General features: G+C 40.1%; 1 protein-coding gene across 1 annotated transcript; it reads right to left on the bottom strand.

Moving 5' to 3' along the window:
* Nucleotides 1–915: 915 nt before the first annotated feature.
* LOC124135906 (UBX domain-containing protein 7-like) lies at nt 916–19,606 on the bottom strand. The gene is made up of 12 exons (XM_046501577.1): nt 19,521–19,606; nt 14,499–14,679; nt 13,439–13,503; nt 12,586–12,654; nt 11,915–12,051; nt 11,124–11,270; nt 10,255–10,345; nt 9,340–9,396; nt 8,428–8,501; nt 6,908–7,361; nt 5,718–5,797; nt 916–4,595 (listed from the first exon to the last, which is right to left on the bottom strand). Exons 1-12 carry the CDS (start codon nt 19,588–19,590, stop codon nt 4,437–4,439), a joined length of 1,584 nt encoding a protein of 527 aa, XP_046357533.1. The 5' UTR covers nt 19,591–19,606; the 3' UTR covers nt 916–4,436.
* Nucleotides 19,607–22,291: the final 2,685 nt, after the last annotated feature.

The raw sequence follows: 22,291 nt of genomic DNA, 5'->3' as shown, positions 1-22,291 counted from the left end.
AGTCGCCTTTTACGGCAAGCATGGGTTGCTGAAGACCTATTCTACCCCGGATCTTCAAAGGTTTTGTAAACCAACTAATAACAAATAAAAGGTCTGAGGGACATTCAGTTTACACAGTAGAAAATCTGGCACTTTCCAGCTGTTTTAGCTGGAGAGTAACCAGAAGCAAACCAATCAGTAACATCCATCAGTATTGGTCTCATCTCAGACATCCTATTACTTTAGCATGTTTAGGGACTGGTCATTTAGTAAGGAGGGGAGATTGGTCTTAGGACTGTATCATATTGTGCAGACGCACGCACGCAAGCACGCACATAATACACAGACAATTTTATGTAACATATTTTACGCACGCACGCACACAGACAATTTTATGTACCATATTTTACGCACGCACACACAGACAATTTCATGTAACATTTTTTTCATGAATCCCTCTCCCTATAAGTGACCAGTCCCTATAAAATGTCCACTAAATGGTACAGGTACATTTGGCAGTAGGGTCATACTTACAAGTTAGGATGCCCTTGTATTAAACAACCTGTCATAAGTCCATGTTAACGTGGTTAAGGTATGGGAGTTAAGATCACCTTAGCTCCAAGATTGCTTTGTATAAGGGCACCTATATGTATATGAAAATATGAGAGAAAGGACATAGAAACTAATTGTGTGCCACTATTTGAAAACTGAAATAATTATACTGGTATCTCATACACTTGGTCTTCTACCAGGATTCTATTATGTTTAAAGCACAGGTCTACTGTAAACAAAGCCATATCACTACATGTCGGTGTTTAAGCAAAGGAGAAAAGGCATATGAAGTATTTCTTCAGTGTGGAAGCTTATGTCCAACTAGAATCGTTTTATAAGTTTTGTGAAAATGATAAGCAGGTTTCTAGGCTTTTTTGAGTTACATTTTATACATGCTTCTTCCAGATTCAATCAACAACACCTCACAAATCACATCAGTAAGGCTGCATACTCGTGTTAAATGTTTCTTGGGCCAAATTTCTCAGTTGTGAGAAGGGAGGTAGGACCCTTTTATATATACTGAACAAAAACAGTTAGGGATCATGAATATATTTTTCGGGGGATATTTTTAGGAAATTGTGTGTTCAGTCTTCACTTAAAAAAATATTGTAATTTTTTTTTTCAATACACATCTAAGTTTTTCATTTTTTTTCCCACAGAGATTACCAATAAACACACCTGGGCTAACACCGACCTTGTCTTTTTAATGAAATGACAGTTGTCAAGCTTGTCATTCTATAAATAACAGATTATGCTTCATATGACAAGGGAATTTTGAACAATATTTTTCTTTTATTGGCAAAATAAATGACCGACACCCATGCCCAAGAAACAATTCCTTATTTTGTGAGCCTAAAGCACCCTTAAATGAACTGCAGCTTGATAGCAATACATTACAGTTACATTGTCTGGTACCAGTGCCAAAAATGAAGCTGATTCATTTCCGAAGTTGACATCAGATTTACTCAAGAAACCACACATTCTTCATTTAGATTGGTCAGTTAAAGATTGCTCTGAGTTCACCTGCCACAACCTACTTAGGAGGTGTCCTCCAATCTTCACGTCGAGATGTATCAGAGCAAAAATTGTGATTCCAATGAGATTTATCAAACAATATTTCATTGTGAGGCAAACTAAAAAATATTCAAAAACGGCTAGCAGTAGCATGGTAGTATAACAAACGACATAGCCTTAATTAGGACACAAAATACAAATGGGTGAATTAAATCTATTTCACAAAACATCATACCACAAATAAGCACTTGACCATCCTTAATATCTTCATTCTATAATGATAAATATCCTGTACCTGTTCGTCACCGTACATTTGTTTAGGAAGTGACCACACGATCTTTCCTATCTCTAACTTGGCACAGAAATTTTCTCGCTCATGATGGTAACTTTAGCATCATTTCAGTAGAATTGGACTCAAAAAGAGGCTATGGTGGCTTTGAGTCCCGGGTATTTATCATGACATAATGAAGATATAATACATTAGTTACTCGAGGATGTGACTGAGCATTCTGACATTTCTGGAAGTATAAACAAGGCCAAGAGCCACAAAAGACATGATGAGGAACTTGAACCTGAGGACACTGAGGTGAAGGTCGTGATGGAAGGCACACGCAGGTCACTCTCTCACCGCTTGCAGCGAGGTAGGTTGCTGTGTACAGCTGCCTGGTGTCCGACGTCTCCTGATTGGTGGAGGCAGTGGCAGTGTCAGAGGTCACTGGGGTTTGAGGTCTTGTCAGCATTATCCGAGTTGAAACAATGTTGAAGTACTCACTGAATCTGGTTTGGCAGTAACAGTTGGTCCAGAATCACCAGCACTGCAACATCAGGGGTGTGGAAATACCATGTGTGACTTGTCCAGCCTGGTGAGTGACGGAGTGATGAGTTGGGTGTAAAGCCTTTTTGAATAGTATTGGTTGTATGATGTCACACCAGCATATTGTGTAGTCTAAATGGGCTGTCATTTTAGGACTGTGGGACTAGATCTGTCGTCATGGTGTAGTATTCTGGTTCAAGTTGGTTGATAAAGTCAAAAAAGTCTCCTCAAAACTTCAAAATGCACTATCAACCATGTGTGTACCTTCTGGTATTAAAACAAAATACATCTCATGGTCGAGCATTTAATATGTGCTAGAACTGGTCCTCAGCAACATATGCTTGTCAAATGAGGTGATGTTCTTGATCAAGTGGTTAGGCTTGGTTGGTAGCGCATTGTAGGAAGGATGTTGCACATAACATTGTTCACTTTTCAATCCAAAGAGGCCACTTTCAAATAGCTGAGTTCAGTGTCAAACAACAAATTTAGTACTTATTAAGTCATGGTCATGGACATTTGAGGGATGAAGTTTGTTGAAATCTTTACTTATATGCGATTAGAAGCAACTGGTACCTCAAGTCCAAACCAAAGACCCCACAAAATGAAGTAAATAATAAGTGTGCATACTTAATTCAAGACAAGGAGAGACGCCTTCAAATCAAGACAAGTACATGTTGACAGTTCTCTTTCTCTAGGACAAGTAACAGTTTGGCTTGATTTTCACACCCTTGTATAAGATACATATGAGCCTAGATGGCATTCTACCAGATGGGTCCTGTCCGAAACCCATCCTAAAGATACATGTGCTTTGTAGCTGGCGTTCTGCCAGATGGGTCCTGTCCAACACCCCTGTATAAGATGCGTGTGCTGCATAGGTGGCGTCCTATTGAATGGGTCCTGTCCAACACCCCTGTATAAGATGCGTGTGCTGCGTAGGTGGCGTCCTATTGAATGGGTCCTGTCTGACACCCCTGTATAGGATACGTGTGCTGCATAGGTGGCGTCCTATCGAATGGGTCCTGTCCAACACCCCTGTATAAGATGCGTGTGCTGCGTAGGTGGCGTCCTATTGAATGGGTCCTGTCTGACACCCCTGTATAGGATACCTGTGCTGCGTAGGTGGCGTCCTATCGAATGGGTCCTGTATGACACCCCTGTATAAGATGCGTGTGCTGCATAGGTGGCGTCCTATTGAATTGGTCCTGTCCAACACCCCTGTATAAGATGCGTGTGCTGCGTAGATGATGTTCCACCAGATGGATCGTGTCTGGCAGCACAGTTGCAGCAGCTGGCATGGTGTATAGGGTTACATGTCACTGGGAAGCTAAGATGTTTGCCAGTAGTGTTTGCTGAGATCCCGAGAGGTCTGATATTTGCCATAGGGAGCTGCCCTCAATATGACAGTTTTCAGCAAACACGATGTTCTGCTGTTTATCAAAACACTTGATGTTCTGCTGTTTATCAAAACACTCTATGTTCTGCTGTTTCTCTACACACACAACGGATGTTCTGATGTTTGTTAACACATACGTTGGATGTTCTGATGTTTGTCTACAAATACATTGGATGTTCTTCTGTTTCTCTACACACACAACGGATGTTCTGATGTTTGTCTACACACACAACAGATGTTCTGATGTTTGTCAACACATACATTGGATGTTCTGATGTTTGTCAACACATACATTGGATGTTCTGATGTTTGTCAACACATACATTGGATGTTCTGATGTTTGTCTACACACACAACGGAAGTTCTGATGTTTGTCAACACATACAATGGCGTCATCGTCTTCTGTTTGTCAACAAATACGATGGATATTCTGATGTTTGTCAGCAATAGCTGCCCTTGTTTCGGCAGTGTTCGACAAATGCAATAAATATTCTGATGTTTGTCAGGAATAGCTGCCGTCGTTCCGGCAGTATTCGACAAATTCAATGGATGTTCTGACGTTCGTCAATGGATGTGATGCTGTTTCCTGAAGTCAGTCAGCAGAAGCTGCCGTAACAGCAGAATATATACACGATGGATGTTTCCATAGTTACTGGGATGTTGAGAAGAGTCCTGATGTAGGTCTTATACGCAATGTACAAACAAAGTGTCTTTGGCTTGGAGCCCTGCATCCTTTAACTTGGTGCTTGGGCTGAGAAGATGTAGCTGCCTTCTGGGAAAGTTTGTCACCAGCTCAAAATCACCAGACTTGATGCCTTTTGATACAACAAATTTAAGAAGAGCCTGAAATAAAAAAAGGAACAAATGAATGCATGAGTGAGTGCATGAGTGAGTGCATGAGTGAGTGAGCGAGTGAGTGAGTGAGTGAGTGAGTCTTTAAAGCCTCTTCCACTTATTGGTCAGTGAAATAAACCTCTACAAAGCCAAAACAATATTCATTATTAGATAATATGAACAGGTAAATTGGTTATGTTAAATTGGGATTTCTTTTATTAAGACATATGGTGCATACTTGGGGCCAAATATCGGCTTCTGAGCAGCCCTAAATAAATCCCTGCACAGTGCCAACATTGGTTAACCAGCCAATTTAGACCTGAGCCAATGGTATCAAAGTGTGCAGTAAACATGGAATCTGCTGAACAAACACATGGATTTTAACATATCAACATTGAGTAGGTTTAACGCCACTTTGAACAGCATTCCAGTTATACTCTGGCATGTCAGCACCCATGAGAGGGAAGCCCATCGAGATGCAGGTCTTGGACTTTTACCTCTCATGAGCACTGGTAACATTAGCCCGGTTATGGTGCTGACAAACCTAGAAACATAAGCGGGACTCAAACCCACAATAACAGATTTCTGGTGCGCCCTAGGGATGCAACTCTGCTCAGCGAATTGTGGAGCCTGAGACGACTGGGCCACCCATGCCCCCTATCAGCATATAAAAACGTGTGGGACAATGTTCTTTTTTAAATACATTAATGTTCATAACAGTAAACCTCTTAAAGGCAAGACTTTCCAAAGAACTGTATATGCTTACTTGTTGTTTTTACACAATAAGCAGCAATATTCCAGCTATATCACAGTTCGCTTGTGAATAATCAAATCATGACAAGATAACCCAGTGATTGATTGCATGAACAACGATCCACGCCATCAGGGTATGTTGAAACGCCATCAACTAAGTCGCCAAGCCTGCCTGCCCAATCCTTTACGACGAGCATAGGTTGCTGGGGACCTATTCTAACCTGGAATCCCCATAGGTTTTCAATATATATATGGAGAATAAGGCAAATACTATCCTGATGAGAACATGGTGCAGGCTTTTAATTATAACAAACATATTTGAATTTCTTAATCATGTAATTATATTGATTATTAGACAGATGTGCAAAGTGAACCAACCTTGATAGTAGATGTACTTGGAAGATTAAGATGTTCTTTGGCGCCGTCCGGGAATCGGATCAAAAGATTCATCTCTGGACCTAAATGACATACACAGATGGATTACACTTTCTTGTGCTTTGTGATTTCTGTAAAAACATGTTGAAATAGGCACCAGTCCTAATGGTTGGTTGGTTGGTTGGTTGGTTTGTTTGTTGTTTAACGCCGCACTCAGCAATATTTCAGCTATATGATGGCGGTACCAGTCCTAATGAGCATAATACAACTTCAAAGTTTCATAGAGAGATAAAGTAAGGCTTCTCATCAGAAAACACCCTTCCCCATTTGAACTTGCTTTAAAAATATAAAAATTCCAAAACATCAAAGGCACCAGTTTGGCACTTGCCTGATGTGTATACAAAGTTTCACAATTTCTGTTCTTTATATGAACTGTACTCATCTGTACATTATTAATTGTCAATGGTGATTTTCAAAACTGAAAACATATTCATCACATAATGATGTATTCATATCTAATTTTCAAGACATTGGCGGTATTGTGCACAATGTTTAGAAGATCAAACAAGGGCCATAACTCTGTAAAACATAAAATTTCAAAAATGTTTTTGTACTCAATCCACATACTTATCGCTTAATGATGTCTGCATATTAACATCCTTCTCTCCTTTGTGGTTTCCAAGAAAATCTGTCACATTTTTGTGAACAGTGCAGAACACATCAACACAGACCAGTGTTGTCACACCTGACTATTTCTATGAACAGATGCTTTTCACACTTCCTCACAATGATTTGTTTGTTGTTTAACACCGCACAGCAGTCTGTAAATAATTGAGTCTGGACCAGACAATCCCGTGATTTAAATCATGAGCATCGATCTACGCAATTGGGATATGATGACATGCTTCAACCAAGTCAGTGAGCCTGACCACATGATCCCATTAATCGCCTCTTACGACAAGCATCGTAGCCTTTTACAGCAAGCATGGGTTGCTGAAGACCCATTCTTCCCAATTTATAATGTGCCATTCCAATCACCAAGTGAATTTTCATGGTGCTACAATATTATTACCCTTGTCTTTGGATCAGTGTGAACTCAAATTCATTCTCAGCTCCCTGGGGAGTATACAGCCCATAAGAGGCATGACCATGATCACAAACAGACGCTGCCTCTTTTCCAATTCACTACCCACCTGCAGGCTCATCATCCTTCTCCTCTGCTTCCTCCAGCTCCTGATGCCCGTTGACGCTCTTGTCCTGCCCCTCCTTTCCCTTGGAGCAGTCCCCCCCTGCCACCTTGTCCAGGTGAGCTACACACCCCTCCCCACCACTACCATCACTCACACTCCCCTGTACACCCTTACTGGTGCCAGGCAAGGATTTAGTGTTCACATTGTTCACGCTCTTGGAGTCTTTGGTGTGTTCTTTGGAACTATTATTTTTATGGCACTTTGATGTGCTTGGCATTTCACTTCGACTGTCTTCCTCGTTTGAGTCAGAGAATGTCTCCATGTCATCAGATTGTGCTTCTGAGTCTGTGTCAACGAAAATACATGAATCCTCTTGCGGTGACGCCTCTTGTTTCAGCGAGGCCTCAATGGCTGCCTTCAACTGATCTTCCTCGCTGGCATCAACTATACTTGGTTCCTAGTTAAACACATCAACACAAGTTTGCATTAGTTTCTGAGCACCCATTTCCAATAAGCGAGTGAGTATGGTTTTACGCCGCTTTTAGCAATATTCCAGCAATATCACGGCGGGGGACACCAGAAATGGGCTTCACACATTAAACCCATGTCGGGAATCGAACCCGGGTCTTTGGCGTGACAAGCGAACGCTTTAACTACCAGGCTACCTGACCGCCCCCATTTCCTATAAGAGCATCTGACCAACTTCTGGACCAGTCAGTAAATAATCTATATAAGCCTCCTTGTATCGGGCCGAACATTTACAGGACAGCCCACGTAATCATGTGAATGAAAAAAACAGCAGTGTAGGATGGGACCCATTTCGCCATCTTAGATGAGGCAGGTTTGAATGTTTTGAGACTGGTTTGAATGACAAATTGACATGCATTAAAAATCCAATCAAATACAATGCTGTTCAGAGTGATAAACAAGCAGCGCTATCCTCAGTACCCATGACTTTAGCATGTCATTGCAAATAGACCTGGAACATCCTTTAGCATAAGAACCCCTGTCCCAGGTCTCAGTACCAAGAAATACACCTTTCCTACTAAAAAATCAGCCGAGTGAGTGAGTGAGTGAGTGAGTGAGTGAGTGAGTGAGTGAGTGAGTGAATGAGAGAGAGTGATTTTCACAGCTTTTAGCAATATTCCAGCAATATCCTGGCAGGGGACACCAGAAATGGGTTTCATACATTAACCCATGAGGGGAACCGATCCAGGGTTGTTGGCGTAATGTGCAAATGCTTTAACCACAAGGATACCCCATAACACTATTAAGTGGGAACATTTACACAGGGCTTTCAGAAGTCCCTATACCGCACCCATGTCAGGGACAGAAATGAGCACTAGCCCGCTAGACCTAACCTGAGTGAGTGAGTGAGTGAGTGAGTGAGTGAGTGAGTGAGTGAGTGAGTCAACAAGAAGCTGGTATCGTTGTCATGGATACATGGTCAAAATAGCACTGGAAATCTGTGCGAAACATAAAGGACACTCTAGGGTGGTGAAGGTTGAAAGTGAGGTGCTTACCCTTTTCAGCCTTTTCGATGGCGGGCTGCTGTCGGCTGAATCAGGGTTTTGGTGGTTCAGCAGGAACTCACTGACTGAAACACAACAACACATCATCAGTGACATACAGCATCAATGACACACACAGCGACACACATCAGTGAAACATCATCAGTGAGACACAGCATCAATGACACACACAGCGACACACATCAGTGAAACATCATCAGTGAGACACAGCATCAATGACACACACAGCGACACACATCAGTGAAACATCATCAGTGTTTGTATGTTTGTTGTTTAACGCAGCACTCAGCAATATTCCAGCTTTATGGAGGCGGTCTGTAAATAATTGAGTCTGGACCAGACAATCCAGTGATTGACATCATGAGCATCGATCCACGCAATTGGGATACGATGACATGCATCAACCAAGTCAGCGAGCGTGATCATCCGACCCTGTTGGTCGCCTCTTAGGACAAGCAGAGTCACCTTTTACAGCAAGCATGGGTTGCTGAAGACCTATTCTACCCCAGATCGTCACGGGTAGCAGACATCATCAATTAGATACAGCATCAATGACTCTGGCCATGTCTTTTGAGAACTCTGATTCTTCTGATTCCTACAATGTCCTAACTCCTTATAATTTGATGCAATCTTCATCACATTCATTGACACAGTAACTGTCCACCTAACAGAGAGTCAAAACTTATTTTATAACATTTGTTTGGTTCATGAATCATAACAGTGGTACACGATGGTTAAAGGCTCAAGTCTTTGACATGACGAGTTAACATTGTGACTATCCCACTGCCCTATTCAGCATGTGAACAAAGGGAGACAACATTACAAGAAAAGTAAATCTCTCAGTTCGCGCAGTCGTGAACCTCGTATAACTGTTCAAATTGTTTCCATGGGCTTTTTACTCACACATTGTGCGCATCGCTGAAGCTGACATTATCTTGGACCATTCAGCAAGGTTCTCTCCTGAAAAGACACACATATTACCTTTTCAGCAAACATTCAATACCTATTTCACATGACAATCACAGCTGTTCTTAGCTGTTCATGGTCTGAAATAAGAAACCATTGTGACTTGGCCCTCAACTTGCTCAAGGTATGCAGGCATCATCATCATCATCATCATCATCATCATCATCATCATCAGGGTTCGAAATTAACATTAGGAAGCAAAATTGAGAATAGTAGAAATAGTGAAGGTCTCGTGATATTTCCTTGTGGACTACCACTTTTTACCATTAGCTAGATGGCAACTCTGTAACAGATCATTAATGTGGACAAGTGAAAACCAAAATTTATTTCAAACCGTTGATAAATAATGTAGTTTGTTTGTTGTTCAACAGCTCACTCAGCTTTTTACAGCTATATGATGGCAGGCTGTAAAAATTCGAGCCTGGACCAGACAATCCAGTGATTGACATCATGAGCATCAACCATGCATTTGGGATATGATGACATGCATCAACAAAGTCAGTGAGCCTGACCACCCAATCCAATTAGTCGCCTTTTCCAGCAAGAACAGGATGCTGAAAACCTATTCTAACCCGGATCTTCACGGGTAGCAGACACAGTGAGTGAGTGAGTTCGGTTTAACACCACTTTTAACAGTATTCCAGTTATATCATGGTGTGTCAGCTTAATGTGGGAGGAAAACCCAAAGTGATGCAGGTCTCAGACATTTACCACTTTGATAAAACCCACGAGCACAGGATATGGTGCTGACAAACCTAGAAACATAATCAGGTCAAACAGGATTCGATCCCACAATAGGTTTCTAGCATGCCTTAGGCGACAGCAAAGTAATGTATCGACTCCTTCTGTTACCTGTGCGGGGGTCAACAATGGACACGTAGGGCCATTCGTTTATCTTGTAAAACTGCATGTATTTCTTGCCTTCCTCACTGTCATGGTAAACCTAGAAGACAAAACAAGGCATCACTAGTGCAAGTAAATATGTCCGAAACTTGAACATGTTCCATTTTGTCGTAGTGTGTGATATCTGACTGCATTTTGAAATCCCATTGACATCTCATAGACAGTACAAGTAAATATGTCCGAAACTTGAACTTGTTCCATTTTGTCGTAGTGTGGGATATCTGACTGCATATTGTTATCCTAAGGACATCTCATAGAGTTACTTCCCTTCGATAAAGGGCAAGAACTTCAGCAGCCAGACAAAGCACTGACAAAGACGAAAAATTATCTGTAACAATTGTCTTTCACCACAAGCTCAAGAATGAGACCTGTAAAGATCCGGGGTAGAAAAGGTCTCACAGCAACCGATGCTTGCCGTAAAAGGCGGCTATGCTTGTTGTAAGACGCTACTAACAGGACCTGGTACATCAGGCTTGCTGACTTGCTTGATGTGCATGTCATCGTATCCCAATTGCGTGGATCGATGCTCATGATATCAATCACTCGATTATTTACAGACCTTCGTTATATAGGTGAGTGTGAGTGAGTGAATATGGTTTTACGCCGCTTTTAGCAATATCCCATCAATATCACGGCGGGGGACACCAGAAATGGGATTCACACATTGTACCCATGTCGGGAATCGAACCCGGGTCTTCGGCGTGAAGAGCAAACGCTTTAACCACTAGGCTACCCGACCGCCCCCGTTATATAGGTGGAATAGTGCTGAGTGCGGCATTAAACAACACACAAACTGAAGACTGAGTTGCCCTTCTCACCTGCCAGAATATGAAGTGCTGTTTGATGAGATTCCTGATGTGGGGGCAGCTCCAGATGTCTCGGTTGAGGACCTGACAGGGGAACTCCTGGACATTCTGGACATTGACCAACAGCCACTTGTTCTGGCGCGTGCCGGTGTCTCGGGCCTGCAATACACAGGAAGGGATAGATCATTTGATTCAGGTTGGTTGGTTGGTTGGTTGGTTGTTTAACGCCGCACTCAGCAATATTCCAGCTATATGACGGCGGTCTGTAAATAATCGAGTCTGGACCAGACAATCCAGTGATTAATATCATGAGCATTGATCCACGCAATTGGGATCGATGACATGCATGAACCAAGTCAGCGAGCCTGACAACCTGATCCCATTATTCGCCTTTTACGACAAGCATAGTCGCTTTTTACGGCATAAAACCACACTCACTCACTCACATCTTTTCCGTTTCGGAATCGAGTTGGTTGGTTGGTGGGTGGTTGTGAGTGAGTGTTTTTCAGCAACATTCCAGCAAGATGCCACTTCACTGTGTTATGTCTACGTACCCCACGAAGGTTTGGATCGTTGCTCATTATATCAATCACTGGATTCTCTGGTTCAGACTCGATTATTTACAGACCCATCCTATAGCCGATATATATCACTGAGTTTGACGTTTAACAACAAACACACACACACTTCTACATGACTAAGTATCACCAGTCTAAATGGAAACTGTGATTCCTGAACAAATTATTATCTGCTCAAATCATGATTTATTATGTTATACTGCACAATGATGGAAGTATACTTACATTCTGGAATGTTCCCTTGTATGTGAGATCGATGGGAGGTCGGAACAGATCCTCCAGCGTCCTCTGCTTGTTCCCTCCCCCACCCCCTCCTCCCTCTACTCCACTCTGAGTACTAGCCAGTCTCTGTTCTTGTTGACCTGCAAGTATACAGAGCATGTTCTCGTGTACCTTGTGTACAGTCTACTCTGCCTAATCCAACACTGCCTTGGAAAAAATAGTGCCAGAGCACTGTAGCTCACCTTGATATGTTATCGACAGATAAATATGTCAACAAATGACAGCCACTTGAAAAAGTTGCTGTCAGCATTGCTTTTCACAAGTAAACAAAACAAAACAAGTTAGGGACCATGAATATTTCTGTGGTTATTTTTATGAAATTGGGTGATCAGTCTTCACCATGAAAAGTGAGTGAGTGAGTGAGTGAGTGAGTGAGTGAGTGAGTGAGTGAGTGAGTGAGTGAGTGAGTGAGTGAGTGAGTGAGTGAGTGAGTGAGTGATAAATGCCTATCAAAGACTTAATGCTGCTATAATTATGATAAGGAAGACCTGGCTCTAAACATTGCCAGAAGAACTTTTGATAACATTATCATTAACATTATTATTAAAAAGGATCTGAAGCCACTATGCAAAGAACTCATCATCATGATTATGTGAATGGCTGCTTGTACTTACGTGCTTCAGCTTGGAAATCTCTGAAACCGTCGAACACAGATCTGGTTTGTCTTCGTCTTGGTCGAAAGCCTGGTGAAAGAAAACTAATTTGGTTGCTCGGTATGGTAGATCTTAGATGAACTAGGTAAAACCTAGAGATTTGATTTCCTGATGCTTACTGCTTACCTAAGGTTGTGAAATATTAAAACACTGGGTACTAGTTACTAACAACAGATTTGACAACAACTCTGTGAATATGATTGTGCCATCTCATAACATCATGGACTCAAGAACACAAAAAACAATGTACAGGTACCACGCACAACATCATGCAATAAAGGCACTCAGGACGAGGAGGCATACATAACTGTGACAGCATACATAAGTCCTGATTGCATTGCCTTCTCATAAGAATAAATAAACTGCAAGTGAGTCTGTGCAATTCAGGGCTCGATTTAACTACATCAACATGCCCAAGTGCAACCTGGTATCGAAAAATGCATCCTAGTAAATATTTATGTCAAAAGTTTCAAATTTGTGTCTGACTAACCCAGGATTTTATGTTTCACAAATGTGTGTCCTGTATTCACAAATGAAGAGAATGGACACAGAAAAAAAGAATATACTGTGTCCCTTGAAAAAGAATATATGTGTCCCTTGGGACGCACAATTGTATTCATTGTATCTACAGCGCAACAAGAGCAGTCATGGGTACTGTTATATCATCCAACAATAGTCGTAGTGCTAAGATCATTTTGTGCAAGTGGGCCCAGAGTTTTTATACACATAGAAGGATGTTTAACATGTTTAATAGTATAAAAGACAGAACATTTCTTTATCTTAATCAGATGTTTTTAATTATCTCCATGGTTACCTAGGTTAGCTGCTTCCTCCACCAACACTTCCCTCCTCTGTGGGATAGGTGCCCTTACTGCATCGCTGAAAATACACAAATACAGTTTGATGTGGCTGACCATCTCTTATTTAGTGAGTGAGTATTGTTTTACGCCACTTTAAGCAATATTCCAGCAATATCATGGCGGGGGACACCAGAAATGGGCTTCACACATTGTACCCTGGTCGGGAATCGAACCCAGGTCGTGACAAGCAAATGCATTAACCACTAGGCTACCCAGTTTTATTACAAAATAGATCAATCAAATTGTCCCTACTGGGTGCTGCCATTTCGTTTAAATCAACAGATCAAAGGCAAGTGATATCTCAATATGAGAGGTGAAATATGATTGGTCAATAGAGGGGGAACAAAGAAGGGACATAACTCGTCATAGCTACTGGTGGCACAACAATCGAGCCACAAAATTCTGGCTTAGTTTGGCAAGGGTGGAAACTGGACTTTTAGTCAGTTAACTCCCTTGCATCGGGAAGATGTGTAAACCAGGCTTATGCTTTTATGAGACACATATGTAAGCAGATTTATCATCCAAAACTGGCTCCCACAGGAAATATCACTTGGATGAAATCAAGTGATATTTACACTGTAGATATCGCTGCAATCAAATTTCATCACAATGCTTTACAGACCATTGTGATGTCACTGGTTATGATGATGTCACAATCAAATGACATCACTAATGGCCCTGCTACTGAAGCTGTTAGCAGTACTTTTAACACTGAAGACACTGCTAATCACTGTCTATAAAGTGAAAAAGTTGGAAGAATGATGTTGGATGATAAATAAAATCTCACCCTCATGTCTTTTGATATCAAATATATCAACCCGAGTTGATAAAAGTGGAAAATTTCCAAGGCTTGCCGAGGACTTTCACCATTTTTATCAACTTGTGTTGATATATTTGATATCAAAAGACACTAGGGTGAGATTCTCTATATAAACATCAACATGATCAATGCTTTAGTTTTTGTATATACCACATCCCTCCAATTTTCCTCCATGAGTTGCTGGCTGAACCTACCTGTCGCTGACATCCGCACTAGCACCTGCAGTAGAACTGTGTCCCAGACTGTCGTCAGGGTAGAGAGGGCAGGGAGCGGCCGGAGCTGCTTCACAAGACCCGTCCATGTGCATCCCAATAGCCATCTCCAGGTTCCCACAACATACTCGAAGCAGCTCTTTGGCAGCCTCAGATGACGACCCTATGTGCAGTGTTAAGTTAATAAATAGCTTTACATGTCAAATAACACAATGAGTGAGTGGGTATGGTTTTACGCCGCTTTTTTAGCAATATTCCAGCAATATCATGGCAGGGTACACCAGAACTGGGCTTCACACATTGTACTCATGTGGGGAATCGAACCGGGGTTTTCGGCGTGATGAGCTAACGTTTTAACCACTAGGCTACCCGACCGCCCCAAATAGCACAATGAAATAATTATTAGATTTTCACCCAAAATGACCCAAAATGTGAGGCAGTGGGAATGTTATCCATGTTCTACTCAAAAGAAAAGACCCAATTCTTTCCTATTACTATAGTTAATCTGTCAAGGAATATGAAAGAATCAGACGTTCTTTAATTTCTTTTGAGTTATTTATATATATAGAGATAAAATACAAAAGTCCAAAGATGAGCTGAATAATTTACTCAACCGGTTTCACGCATGTGATTTTCAAGAGTACAGTTATAGTGTTACGCTGTTTTGAAGTCACATAGTATGACATCACAGTGCAATCTAACTTTGTGACGTCACAATAAGACAGGCGTAAGACGATAGGGCAGGCGTATGACACATACAGAAATAAGTATTGTAGTGGCAGTAAATGTACAATACATGTAATTGTATAAAATTATTCAATTATTTCAGGCCATTTAATTTTGGTTTGAAAGTATTAATAAAATAACTTTCTTTTATCTTTCTCAGTGCATCGTTGTCACATTTGTAAAACGGAAATATCACAAAATTTGGTGTTTTATTCCCAACACACTGATGAATGTGTTGACTGAGTGGGATACACCGACAAGAGGGGTCCCTTATTTGTTGTCCGTGGACCCTCACTCTCGCTCTTAGGGTGTCCCCTGTCTGTCCAATGTATTCGGCCTTGCATCCAGCACATTGTATGACATAAATCAAGTTTTTTGAAGCACAGTTCATATTTTCACGGACATTGAGATTTTTTCCATCTTTGAATGTAAAAGAACAACATTGTAAAACATAAGGGCAAGTACCACAATTTGGTTTGTTACACTTTCGTACTGTTTTACATTCTTGTTTTCCATTTGAGAAAGAAGCCCTAGTAAATATCTGTTTCAGATTTTGGCTCTGTCTTTTACTTTTAATAAGTTTATTTTGTCATATTTTTTGTTTTACCCCATAGTTCTTTACACTTATTTAAGGAATACAGTGTTTCCCGAACACTTCCAAATATTTCCGGGTTTGGGGGATTAAAGGTTGTAACAAAAGGGAGAACACTCTCGTTAGGTTTATCTTTAGGTTTTAAAAGATCACAACGGTTTTGTGATTTAGCCTTGTTTATTGCGTCTTCCACTATTTTTCTAGGGTAGTTTCTTTCTAATAGTGACTCCCTCAGTTTATCGAGTCTATATTGTGCATGATCTGAACTAGTGAGTGAGTGAGTGAGTGAGTTTGGTTTAACGCCGCTTTTAACAGTATTCCAGTCATGTCGCGGCGTGTCAGCTTAATGTGGGAGGAAAGCCCGAAGTGATGCAGGTCTCAGACGTTTACCACTTCGGTGAAACCCACGAGCACGGGTATGGTGCTGACAAACCTAGAAACATAATCGGGGCGAACCGGGATTCGAACCCACTATCATAGGTTTCTGGCGTGCCCAAGGGACGCAACTCTGCACAGCGAATCGCGGTGCCTTAGACGACTGGGCCACCCGTGCCCCCTGATCTGAACTTGATACTATCGTGCAGATTCTACGTGCTAATGAGTAGGGGACACTTTTTTAGTATGACGGGGGTGACAGGAATTTTAATTGAGGTATTGCTTGGAATTGGTTGGTTTGTAATATACATCTGTTTCAATGTTATTGTTTGAAATTGTAACCATTACATCTAGAAAAGATAGATTGTTATCGCTCATCTCTAAAGTAAAGATTAAACTTGGATGGAGTGTTTGTAAAATATCTATCAAACACTGTAGATCGTTTTCTAAACCATTTACACTTTGTGTACATTAACTGTTGACAAGACTGTTTGATGTATAAAACACTGCACTCAGCAATATTCCAGCTATATGACGGCAGTCTGTAAATAATTGAGTCTGGACCAGACAATCCAACGATTGACATTATGAGCATCGATCCACACAATTGGGATACGATGACATGCATCAACCAAGTCAGCGGGTCTGACCACCCGATCCCGTTAGCCGCCTCTTACGACAAGCATAGTCGCCTTTGACGGCAAGCATGGGTTGCTGGAGACTTATTCTACCCCGGGTCTTCACGGGTCTCATTGACATTGATTATATCCTTTTCAACTTCAAATCTGCAGGTTTAACTTGGAGATCATACTATGCATTACATGGCTACATGGTCACCACTCTCCATGTGTTTGTCCAGCTTAATTTCACAAGTGCATTTATCACAGGTCACATATACATGATATAATCAACAACGTTAAAAGCTATTTTTTAAAAATAATATGATGTCCATGTAACAGGACACATATGTTAACGATGCCATTGTGATTTCAACCATGTCATTGGCACTCTCATACAAGGAATTACTAAAAAATGCATAATTAATTTATTATGGACGTATTTGGTTGTATGTGTACAACTCTATACAGTAACCATGGTAAGTCATCAGTCCAATATGAGTACGTACATCCATTAGCATGGAAATTGAATTGAAAACATGAAAGGGAACATCTGTTTTTTAACACAATTGTGGTAATTGTTCGATTGAACACATGTTTAACTATCAAGCCTAAATAATTTTACTTGCCTTATGAATTTTTATAGGAAAATACCTGTCAGTAGGTGAGGGAATAAAAACAAAAGGCAATTCAAATTGTTTTCAGTTTTATCCCCCATGGCAGGTAATCTAGTATAACAAAAAAGAAACTTGTTTAATTAAGTAGGGCCTGCAACACAGCTGTTGCTTTAAGCAATGCAAACCTGACGAATCAAGCAGGAATACTGCTTTGTATCCATGTATCCTATCAACATGATCAATTTCAGGAAAATCAAATTTTATTTAGACTCCCATCATTAATACATATCAACTTCAGTGGGTCCTTGATTAGAAAATATTTTTCTGGTGCAATATGCAATCAGAGTATCAGTGGGATAAAAAAAAGGAGCAAATTCTGATTTTTTTAAAACTTTTCGTTTGAACAAAATTTACAGTTGGCAGATCCGTAAAGTAAAAAAATGTGTGGCCTTAACCAGGTGATAAAACTCAGCTGATGGGCAAGGTGTTTGCTGAGTCAGCAATCAGGCAATAGCAACTAACAGTTTTAGTCCACTAGTCCTTATATTGTGGCAAATTTCTACAAGACCTTAGGATACCTTACCAGAGTTTACATTGATCATTTCATTTACCTTTTTTTTGGCTTCAGTAATATGAACATGATGAAAAGAGAAATCACTAAATCAGTATTCATTTCATGAAAAACTTAGTGACACATATTTCTATATATAAACATGATGAAATGTTCTTCAGAAGTTACAGTGATGTAAAACAAAGCACAATAGGCCTGGTCCTACTATCACTATCAATGAAATAAAGTCAGCTTTACAACCATAACATTTGTTACAATTGTATTAATATGAATTGGGAATCCAACCTTAATCCAGTCAAACAGCAAATAGCTCCGCTTATTAGCATTGAGTAGAGCACTTCCATATAAACAATAAACAATGCTTTCCTGAACATTTGCTGAAAACAACACACAGTTTATATGTTTACTCCGTTGACTGTCATTAAGGAAGTTCAAAGACAATAAAATATTTGAACCAACAACAGTTCACTGATTGGTATGCGGAGAAGGTGTCAACAAGCTTGACACGAGTGGGTAGAACTCTTGACCCCAGAAGTGATAACTCACCTGATGCCCATTGTGTAATTCCTATTCTTGGAATGACATTGTTATATACTTGTTACAACTGCTGCTCAATAAACCGTGTTTGTTTTTATATTCATGTTGGTATTTACGCTATCCAAAGTGTGCAGTGAGGCCGTCTCGTTGTTGATAGTCATTTTAGAGACAGAAATGCAAAGTTAATTAATGCGAGCAAAGACCACTCGCAATTTTCGCGTTTAATCCACGTTTGTGTTGATTTCGAAATTTACAGTACTTGTACCCAACTCTTGACACCTACAACAAGTACACAGGTAGGATTCGCTATAGTCTGTCATAAAGACCCTGAAACAAATATTTTAAAAAACAGCCCATGCAAGTCTATAATAGTGGGCAAGTCTAGATTACTGAACTTTCAGGCTCTGTTTTATTATATTTTATTAAGATAATTTAACAACTGTTTTTTCTCTGAAACATTTTCATTTCAGAGACTAGATGTTAGTCTAGGTCAGGTACCCCATAGTATAATTGATGACAAAAATTAAGTTGGCCAAGGCCATAGTGTGGATAATTTTGTTATTTGCTATGAAAACTGGATAAAACATGTCCTTTAGAATTACATTTGTAATCTGCATGGTACTTACTGGTGTCACTTTCAACAGTTTCAGTGGCTAATCAGCTGTTAATCCATAGACTTTATTCACTACAGAACTGGGTTTAACTTTGCATGTCAAGTTCTAAACACTCTTATGCCGTTTAAAATTAAGTTTACAAACAATATCCTCATAATATAAGGCCACAATCCACATCACGTATTGACAGTTTCGCTACCTTGAAAGCAAGCATGACAAGGTGTGTCTAAAGAAGGCTATCTAAAAAATCAACGCTACAACGAAAAGTAAATGACAATTTTGCAATGTCAAATGTCAAGGTAAAGTATCACTACGAATGTTCATTTCAATTATGGAATACATCTGAGTTACACACCTGTCACTGCACAAAACTGTTCTATCTTCGAGTCGTCAACAATGTTTTCGTCTTCCCTGGGTTCCGCCATTTTGATCAATCGGAACTCTTCGGTGAACTCCGCAGCCTGTATTGAAAACTCGCACAAGAGTGTTCCAAATGCATTTTCAACACAGAGTTAATTCCCTTGGTATCGTGCACGCCACAATGTGAATCGCTTGCACTTTTAAGTGAGATGTTGAGATTTAAATACTTATGTCACTGTTGAATGTCGCAAGACAGCGACATGTACATTCTAATGAATATGCATAACATAATCGATGACAAGGATGAATTGAATAAATGAATAAACAGAGAATATATGACAATTTACAGCTGTTTCTCGACTCTCTGAAAAATTTGGTCTGTCTCCCAGATACTAGAGAAATTATTTTAAAAAACAAATCCAACTACTGATTTGGCAGGTCTCAAATCAGAAATTACGCAAAGCTCTGGCCTAAATTTGGATTTTATCAATTTATTTTGTAGCTATATATAAAAAACTTTAGATGCGTTTACTTGATCTCTTGGACAAAATGTTAATGTGTGAACATTGCAGTCCAAAGCGTTAATTCAGGATTTCAAGGATTTATTGTCATAGGCCATGAGACCCAAAGTACATACATGTTTAATGTCAATTGACTCGCAGTGTGGGTATGAAAAATATAGAACATTAGTAGCATGCATAATTAGATGGAGTATAAGCACAGTTCATGTCTTATACGACATAAATGATAAGCGTAGTTTGCAATGTTCAACTTCATTTCATCAGTATGCATACTAAAATACAATCTCGCGGTTTAAAAATATGTTAGAATGTTCATACTTTGACAAGTATTAACTTTGTATTTGAGAGTACAGAGGACAACTGAAGATTACGGGCGCTTCATTTTCAAGCAGTTTACATAATTGACACAGTAAATGATCTTCCTTATCAGAAGAATTATTTCTTATGTATTTCTGGGACTATGTTTTTCATAACCAGTTCTAAGTTTTAACAATGCACTTCTATACTTAGAAATATTGACAAAATAGTTCTCACATCGAAAACTTGATTTTAATTGTGTATAATATCCTAAAGAGGGGTTTGAGACCATTGAGGAGTGCCAGTCTTGAAAATTACAACTCGTTGTTTAAATTATTGGATAAACAAATCTGAGTTCCCAACACCTTGTGTCATCAAGCATAGCCGAACCCATATTTGAAGAGCCTGGTCGGGGCATCGTGGCTATCTGAGAAGTACAAGTCTGCTCTACAAACACATTACAAAAGTTATAACTATATTAACATAAATTGGGAAATAAAACGTTTATGAAGACAAATATGGTATACGCCTGAAAGTTACCAGTTATTGAGCGATCAAACCACTTATGATGTTAAACGAATGATTTTATTTATGTTTGAAATGTGTTTTCTCTAAAACCATTGTGACATTGTTGCTAGTGTGTTATAAAACAACCAAATTTTCGATGTGAAGCTAAATATTAAACCAAACCCTCTTCAAATGTTTTCCCAAAGTTTATCATTTCATATCTTTGTTATTTACAATGAAACTCCCTCGTAACAGAATGGAGATATGACACACTGGATAATACTTTTTTGTTTTATATATTTATGATAATGTTTATATGTATGATGTATTTCTGGAGAGAGTCCAGTTGAAAGAAAATGTTCTTTTTCCCAAATCCAGATTGACTTGTGAATAAAATATGTTACAATCATTAATCATTTGAGACGATACTAGTATCTGGATAAGTGCGGTATAATAATAATAATAATAATAATAATAATAATAATAATAATAATGTTAACTGTAAGGATATACTGATCTGCTGAAAGTATGTACTTGACCCTAGTTACAATAGGTCTTCAGCAACCCATGCTTGTCGTAAGAGGCGACTAACGGGATCGGGTGGTCAGGCTCGCTGACTTGGTTGATGCATGTCATCTTATCCCAGTTGCGTGGATCGATGTTCATGATGTCAATCACTGGATTGTCTGCATCGTCCAGACTCGATTATGTTTCAGACCGCCGTCAAACAAACTGAAGGGTTTAATTATAATAAACAAATAATGAACGTGATGACCCGAGTGTATCCTTTATTATCGAGTAGGGGGCACGGGTGGCCCAGTCGTCTAAGGCGCCGCGATTCGCTGTACAGAGTTGCGTCCCTTGGGCGCGCCAGAAACCTATGATTGTGGGTTCTGATCCCGGTTCGCCCCGATACCGGTTCCATACCCGTGCTCGTGGGTTTCACCGAAGTGGTAAACGTCTGAGACCTGCATCACTTCGGGCTTTTCCTCCCACATTATGCTGACACGCCGTGATATAACTGGAATACTGTTAGGAGCGGCGTTTACCCAACTCACTCACTCACTCATTATTATCGAGTATATTATATCTCCATTTGCTTTTCATAGACACTGTGTGCACATCTACCTCTTGTGCTTTTTTCCCAATGAATGTTTCTAATTTATCTGATATCTTTTCAGAACGGGGATACAATACACTAATGGGCGTTAGTTGTCATTTGCTGAAAATGTCGATATCTATTTTTATTTCAAAGCAAATCGAACGGCACCATTTGCCACCACTCGCGTCTGTCCGTAACCTAACATTCGGTTTGTCCCGGAAAAGCACGAGTTGGTTGCGGTCACGAATCATTCGTCACCACTCGCCACTTTCCGTAACCTGCAATATTCGGCTTGTCCCGGAATAACACGAGGTGATCACGAATGGAATACGTACCTTT

Source organism: Haliotis rufescens, unplaced genomic scaffold, assembly GCF_023055435.1.
Source record: "Haliotis rufescens isolate VD_foot unplaced genomic scaffold, xgHalRufe1.0.p SCAF_4, whole genome shotgun sequence".
In the NCBI taxonomy this organism is placed as follows: Eukaryota; Metazoa; Mollusca; class Gastropoda; order Lepetellida; family Haliotidae; genus Haliotis; species Haliotis rufescens.
This window is presented reverse-complemented; position numbering and strand designations above follow the sequence as displayed.